Here is a 7367-nt window from a genome sequence, read left to right as displayed (position 1 = left end):
CCGGACGGCAAATGTTGCTGCTCCCTTAATTGCTAGCTAGACGGGATTTATCTCTGCCTAGACCTTTTACTTGGCCAGTTCTTCTGGATTTCTTATGTAATACTATTGCAATGCATGTTTCATTGAGCTGATGAAATTTTGCCTACTGGCTCTTCCATAAAAAATAAAAAATTCAAAACCTACTCTCTCCTAATTAATTTAAGACATCTCTCCTAATGCCTCCCATTAATTACTTTATTATCTTTATCAAAATAATTAAAAATAAAAACAATGAAAAAGAATTATTGTTTTTTTATTTTTAATTATTTTTCTCTAACGGAGCAAAAATGTTTAGATGAAATACGCATTAGTTAGGACATATGTCACATAGCTATTACGTATTCACTCACTGTACTTACCTAACGTGCCTAATACATTCAGACCCGTTTCGAATAATTTCAATTAAAAACAAAAGATTTTAGAAGAAATCCATGGATAATTATATGAAGAAATTTTGGCGTATGTTATTATTAACAAGGCCATTTTATAGTCCACTCCGCCTCGAAATTCATAAATTAATTTCTTAAATGTATTCATCTCCAGCCCCTTTGTCAACAACATAACCCCCCCCCGGCATGGAAAATCTTTCTCCCCTTCACTAACCCAAACTATAATATAGCATTACGAATTGTGAGGTGTACTGAATTCACATAACCCATGTTGACGAAGGGAGTACACCTTCCAATATCTCAAAGGTACATGTGTTTTGACTTCTGTAATAACAAACAGCGGCTTGGGATGTGCGCCATTTAAAAAACTATATATGTTTATTCGTTCCTGGTATATCAAAAGACCAATTGAGATTTGAGAGGCACACCAAAACAAATGCGAAAACGAGAGATGAATAAAGTGCACATAGAGGAAAGTAAATGGGGGGATAAATCAACGATTTAAACTTGTTTGTCTAGTTGTAAAGATGCAAAGGAGTGATTTTGACACATCGAGGGCACACCTTTGATCATGTCTAAGGGAATATATTCTTGAATGAATTGATTTGTGGATTCCAATTTGCTCATTTGCTGATGATTTCTGTGATTTGGGACGTTCCAAAGCTTTTAGAGAGATGATTGTTAATTGGGAATGAGTTTGAACTTGAATTTTTACATGACGTTGGCATAGCATATCGATGCTAATAAGTAATAATATTGTTGTTACATCGCATACTTCTGGGTAAGATGGCCTCATTGAGCTTTATTATGTTTTGTTGAAGAAATCAATGATTCCATAGACCTTTCACAATCAAAAGGAGTATGCCCGAATCATTTGTTAAAATATATTAATGGTAAATAAAGTAAAATTAGAAGGGTCTGGATTCAAGTCCGGTGGACAATAGCACTCCAAGTCTCCGACGTTGTCATACACACACTGACACACGCGCTTTAAAACTCCAACCCTTAAAAGAGTGGTAGTGTTCTTTGTTTCCTAGTATTCACTATTCTGTAATCAATAGGAATATCGATCACCGGAAAACCAGCAAAATGACTGTGGAAGTTTGTGTGAAGGCTGCCGTTGGTGCTCCTGATGTCCTTGGAGATTGTAAGATGGATTTCCTTTTCCATTTTTTCTTTCATCTCTCTCTGTATTTGTTATGTGTTTATCCTCTCCCTCTTTTTTACCCTCTGTGTTGTATTACTTAACTATTCACGGGTTTTCTTTGGGATTGATCGGTGACAAGCAGGCCCTTTCAGCCAAAGGGTTCTTCTAACTCTGGAGGAGAAGAACATTCCCTACCAGATGCACTTGATCAACGTCAGTGACAAGCCTCAATGGTGAGAATCTAATCTGACTTCTGTTCATTTTATTTCGCATTTGTTTTTTTTTTTTCCTTTTAGCTTTTACTCAAAAGAATTGATACATTACTTTTTCCCATCATTTGTCTTCATGTTTGGTTGAATCTTGCTTTGCTCCTGCCTCCTTGGAATGAATAAATTTGTAATTGTTATTGTTGTTTTGATGTTTGGTTAGGTTCTTGGAGGCAAACCCAGAAGGGAAGGTTCCCGTACTTAAATCCGACGACAAATGGATCTCCGATTCCGATGTCATCACCCAGATTATCGAGGAGAAATTTCCCGACCCTCCTCTCACTACTCCCCCTGAATATGCCTCCGTGTAATCTCTCTCTCTCTCTCTCTCTCTCTCTCTCTGCTACTGCATACATTTTTGTCTTTTAAATTCGTTTTTAGCTTGTATAGCATATAGTTGTCACTGTAGAGCTCCTTTATTTTTAATAACTGTGTTTTTTCCTTTTTTCTTTTGGGTGTGGGGTGGTTGTTCCAGTAACCTCCTCTCTGATAAATGATAATCCTTTGTTATAAGTTGTTTTCCCCTTCACCAGTCAGAATAGAAATTACTAAGCTTTTCAATCGCCATGGGCAGAAAACGTATATGTAGATAGTCTCAATGTGTACCATCTCTTCTCAATCTAAGTGACAACATGTTTTTACGTGTTATGGTGTTAAAATACGTTTGAGATTGCAGGGTGTCCAAAATATTCCCTTCTTTTGTCAAGTTCTTAAAGAGCAACGATCCCAATGATGGGTCTGAGCAGGAATTGTTGGATGCACTGCGCTCATTGGATGGCCATCTCAAAGCACATGTACCTGCTCCTCCTATTCATGCCTATCTTATGGTCTTCTTCTTTCTACAACGTTATTCATTTTGATAATTTTAACTCATCAATCTCAGGGCCCGTACGTTAATGGAGAAAAGGTTTCAGCTGTTGATTTGAGCCTGGCTCCCAAACTCTACCATCTTGAAGTTGCTCTTGGCCATTATAAAAGCTGGGCCATCCCAGATGATTTGTCCACTGTCAAAACTTACATGGAGGTACGCATATATACCACTGCACGGTAGAATAGAATTGCCTCGAGTCTGTTTCTAGCACTCCTCTTTGGTTACCCACACACACACAGATATAAACATAGATCAAATGCTGTCGCAAGAACTCCAGGAACCAATCATATTGAGTTTGTCCACCCAAAAAGAAAGAAAAAAAAAAAAAAAAAAACATATTGAGTTGAGTTCTGGCTATAAAGAAAAACAGAGTAGACTTTGGTTGCAGAGGAAGTCAGTGATACCCTGCTTTTGGGATCTGAAAGGACCGACCACTAAGGAGAAGTAAAAATTGAACTCTACCTATTAATTATATACATAACAATTCATGTTGCCATATAACTTTGGGACCTGGAAGAACTCCAAGTCTAAAAAAACTCCAAATTTTTTGTACTGAATAAAGGATTCCCAACCATGTTTCCATCCAATGGAGTCTCTAATCTAATGTGTAGGTGCCTGGATGACTTTCAATCTCCTAGCTTGCTCAGAAGATGGAATGATATATATGCATGGCAGTATCTAAAGTCATCTTCCCCTCTTTTTACTTGTGCTTCATTTCTATCTACTAAAATATTTTAATTTATGTCAAACAATATGTACTTTAACTCTTTAAGTTGTGTTCATGCATCTTACTATGCTTATCTTTCCTCCTCTAGGCCATTTCTATAAGCTCCACATCCAATTAATTAGCTGCTTTTATTATTAAGCAAAGGAAAATCCACTTTAATTTCAATGAAAGATATATTCTCTTGTTAGCAATATGACACTTTAGTTGCAATGAGATTCTTGAGGTGTGGTAATTGGCAACTAAGTATTTGTAGTAATCAACTCTTAATTACATTTCCTTTGCTTCAAATAAATATGGTAACAGACATGTCTCGCCTTGTCTACTGACGATGGTCTTATGTTACTCTGTGCAGTCACTTTTCTCTCGGGAGTCTTTCATTAAGACCAAGGCTGCAAAGGAATATGTAATTGCAGGATGGGCGTCCAAGGTTAATGCATGAACAACATTGAACAGTCTCTGTCTTTATTTGAATTTGCATGCAATATTGGATGGTACGTAGTAAGTAGTGGTATTATGTGTTGTTGCTTTTATGGCAAATGGAACCAGAAAAGGGTCATTTGGTGCTTCTTGGACCTGTCATGGGGTTGTGTTTATGAACCTATTTGCTATCACTTTTAATATATATGCCAGCAATTAAGCAATAAATTGCCTTTTTTCTTCTTCTTCTTCCACGTACGCTCTTTATTAACTAAAGACTGCAAACAAACAACCTTCATCAGCCAATCCTGTTAATAGGTCAGTGCTCCAACTTGTGCCGGGTTAGCCTCAATCCAATCCATAGTACCAAACCCAATCTAAGGGGATGTTTGGAACTGTGGCCGTTTAAAAAAAAAACGGTATCATGTCAGATTCACATAGACGTTTCAACAAACGCTCATGTATCTCATTGTTTGGTTCAACCGATTATTAAAAAATCGGGCATTGCCTCGAAAATCAGGACCCCATTGATGCATGAAACGCCAAATTTGACTGTTTGGTGGGGCATTTCAAGAAACAACAGGTTGCATGATTCAGCGTGACATTGTTATTTTCTATTCTGGCAACAATGCCATGATTTCCGATGACAAGAATACTATGGCAAACACTGAAGATGGTTATTCCGTTGTGGGGTTCGATTATATTACGCAAACAACCTCTCCATTATACCAGACTATATACCATGGTTTTTAAAACTAGACTCGACTAAACCGGATGGTCGGACTGAAAAAAGTTGGGACTGTTTTACCACAGAACCGTCATTTCACCAAAAACTATCAATTTGTTTAATAAACCGCTGACTTGGGCAGTCAAACCGTTCGAACCATCAAATGGTTTTGGCCCTTTTTTTAATTTTTTGTTAAAATAGGCCGTCCATTTGGTTCAAGTAGTCAGACCTTTCGACCTGAGAACCAGACCCTTGATCGGTTTGATTTTAAGAACCTTGCTATATACTTAATGAGTAGTCACCAAAAATTTATTTCTACTGGCTTTGAGATAAATAAAAAATGAAGGCTACAGAGTACATCAAGAAAGTATGAGTGAGTGGTATTTCTAACTTTATCATCTTTTGCTTCTTTAGGCTTCAACCCAAGAGCTAAAAGAGACTTCACTCCCCCATCATCATTGGCAGAGATAAGAAGAGAGCAGCCAATAACCATCTTCATTGTTTGTTGTACTATTTTTGTCACCGGAAATCATGACATTGTTGTCTGAATAAAAAAGAAAATTAGAATAATGATAAGGGTAGATTTGGTCCTCTCCTAACATTATGACACATGTCATCTCAAAACAGCTATATGGCACCTCGGCACCACCTAAGCAATAACTTGTCTTAGCCAAAATGATGGAGTCTTATCTGATGACCTACCTCCGCGTTGATACCATATCAGATCTATGTTTTGAGAAATGTCAAGCTATTGGGGGAAACGAGAAATTGTCACTTCCCTCAACCGTTCCAATCACAAAACTAAATTGAAAACAATTCCGTTTTTCAGCATTTGTTAAATAAACTATTGAACCAAACAAGTGGTTCAATCTTCACAAATGAGTATTGAGTGGGGCCCTAGTGGTCTAGTAATGGGAAAACCTAGAGTGCATAGACATGGCAACGTTTTTTCAGAAAATGCCCATGAAACCATGCATGTGCTCAGACTCCTATCTTTTGCATAGATCAGATTGGTGCCTCACCCAACACACCCCACATACACATCTCAGTGAATCAGGAACATCTTTCGTACTTGTCATGGGGAGATGTATCCAATACATTGCTGAGGTGGGATGTGGGGTGCTGATCTAATACACGGGCAGGATTCAGTCCTCCCTTACAAATTTTATCTCCACCCTAAGGATGGACTGAATTATAAAAACCCCAATTCTCTTTTATTATTTTGGCAAAGAAAATTTATCTTTTTTATATTTTTGTATTATAATTCTTTTTTTATTTTTAAATATTTTATTATAGAAAGAATGATGGTTCGGCCCAGGGTCAGAATTTTTAGGCCCAAAGTACAGTTAAAATAGGTGCCAAGCAAGAATTAATGCGTATAAAATGGGGTATTTGACATTTGAATGTTTATAAGTCTGCAATGGAATTCATAAATCTACAATAAACCTGTCCGTATTTTTCCATTTATACAATGGACCTGCCCTTTCTTTTCCGTTTATTATATTGTTTGTGACGTTATGGGTCGAATTATTTGAACTGAAAGGAAAAGCGGTTACGTTTTGATGATATGTGACATTTATGGTTTAACTAAAGCATGGTGTGAAGGTACATTTGTTGTTATCTTTGACAAACGATTAGGGGTTCAAATCTTCTTTTATGTGCGTGTTTTTTATTTTTTTCTAGATCAAACATTATAGACCAAAACTTTCAGTCAACTTCATTGCTAGTAGTATAGAAATAAATATTTCATTGAAAATTTTGGAGGATCATGTACGTAGCTGTAGAAGACTAGGAGGGATGGACTGGAAATCTGGAAACACAAGGTAAAAAACAATAATGAGAAATTAAATATTGTTTTACAACAAGCCATAAATGAAATCAAATTAAATGCGTAGTCCAAGTGATTTAATGGACATTGATTAGATCAGGGGAATAGGACAGTGTTGGCCAACCAAGCTGGAGTCTACCGATGTGCTGGATTGCTTAAACCACTTCAAAAGAGGCTTATGTCTATGTGGCAAACATGTGCAATTGTACCCTTTCATTGATTGCCCTCTTTCTTACCTTACAGTTAAATCAATCTGACAGGCTAACACTCCTTTTTCTTTTTTTTTTACTTATTACACCTGGATGTCGTATAAATTGGATGACAGTTTGATGGTCATTGGATGAGATCGACAGAAAGAGTTTCCAAGACAAGACACGTCAGAGAGCCCGGCAACGGACTCCAACGGTCAAACTACCATTAAGCTGACGGATGGAAGAAAGCTAACGAGGAGGAAATCAGATCTAGTATAGAGCGATTATGCCAAAAAAGCAAGTTTACCTTCTAAGGGTGAGAGGGATCATTTTTTATCTTTATATAGGGTCCGAGGCTCAGTTGTGGCATGCCCCACATGTTTGAAGATGATATGACTTATTCGTCTGTTGCTTAGAAGCATACCCACACGGCGTCGTGGTGCCTCTTATTTCATTTCCTAGCCCTGCAAAGTGGAGGGAACCGGGTTTATTATTGCTAGGTGGGTGTCATGTCTGTACATGTTTCGGGGGTATTAAGTGGTGCCAACAGATATGGAGGGACGTGCCACATAGGCTGAAATTATGATGAGGTTGGTGTTGGGACAATCAATGGACGTCTCAGGCCACAGGTTGCCCATGTCGGAGAGGTAGGTCGGTGTTCAAGAAAGCCAATGGAGGTGAATTCTGTTCCTTAAGCCGATCTGCCGGTTTGCTTTCAAAGTGAGGACGGAGTTAGTGTGGGCGGCATAAGCCGATCTGCCGAGG

General features: G+C 37.8%; 1 protein-coding gene across 1 annotated transcript; it reads left to right on the top strand.

The window, feature by feature from the left end:
* The first annotated feature begins 838 nt into the window (after positions 1–838).
* LOC148868198 (glutathione S-transferase DHAR2-like) lies at positions 839–4084 on the top strand. Its single transcript, XM_088968829.1, has 6 exons — positions 839–1575; positions 1718–1808; positions 2005–2148; positions 2518–2635; positions 2725–2865; positions 3792–4084. The coding sequence occupies exons 1-6, from the start codon at positions 1518–1520 to the stop codon at positions 3876–3878; spliced, it is 639 nt and encodes a 212-aa protein (XP_088824955.1). The 5' UTR covers positions 839–1517; the 3' UTR covers positions 3879–4084.
* The last annotated feature ends 3283 nt before the right edge of the window (positions 4085–7367 follow it).

The sequence above is a fragment of the Nelumbo lutea genome, chromosome 2, assembly GCF_056320005.1.
Source record: "Nelumbo lutea isolate HS-2025 chromosome 2, American lotus-T2T, whole genome shotgun sequence".
Classification (NCBI taxonomy): domain Eukaryota; kingdom Viridiplantae; phylum Streptophyta; class Magnoliopsida; order Proteales; family Nelumbonaceae; genus Nelumbo; species Nelumbo lutea.
The sequence above is the reverse complement of the archived record's forward strand: the minus strand, read 5'-3'. Positions and strand labels throughout refer to the sequence as shown.

Excerpts from the sequence above, each read along its gene's own strand:
- LOC148868198 (XM_088968829.1), top strand. The coding sequence starts at position 1,518 with ATGACTGTGGAAGTTTGTGTGAAGGCTGCCGTTGGTGCTCCTGATGTC. Across the intron at positions 1,809-2,004 it reads GTCAGTGACAAGCCTCAATG|GTTCTTGGAGGCAAACCCAG; the intron begins GTGAGAATCTAA and ends ATGTTTGGTTAG. Across the intron at positions 2,866-3,791 it reads CTGTCAAAACTTACATGGAG|TCACTTTTCTCTCGGGAGTC; the intron begins GTACGCATATAT and ends TACTCTGTGCAG.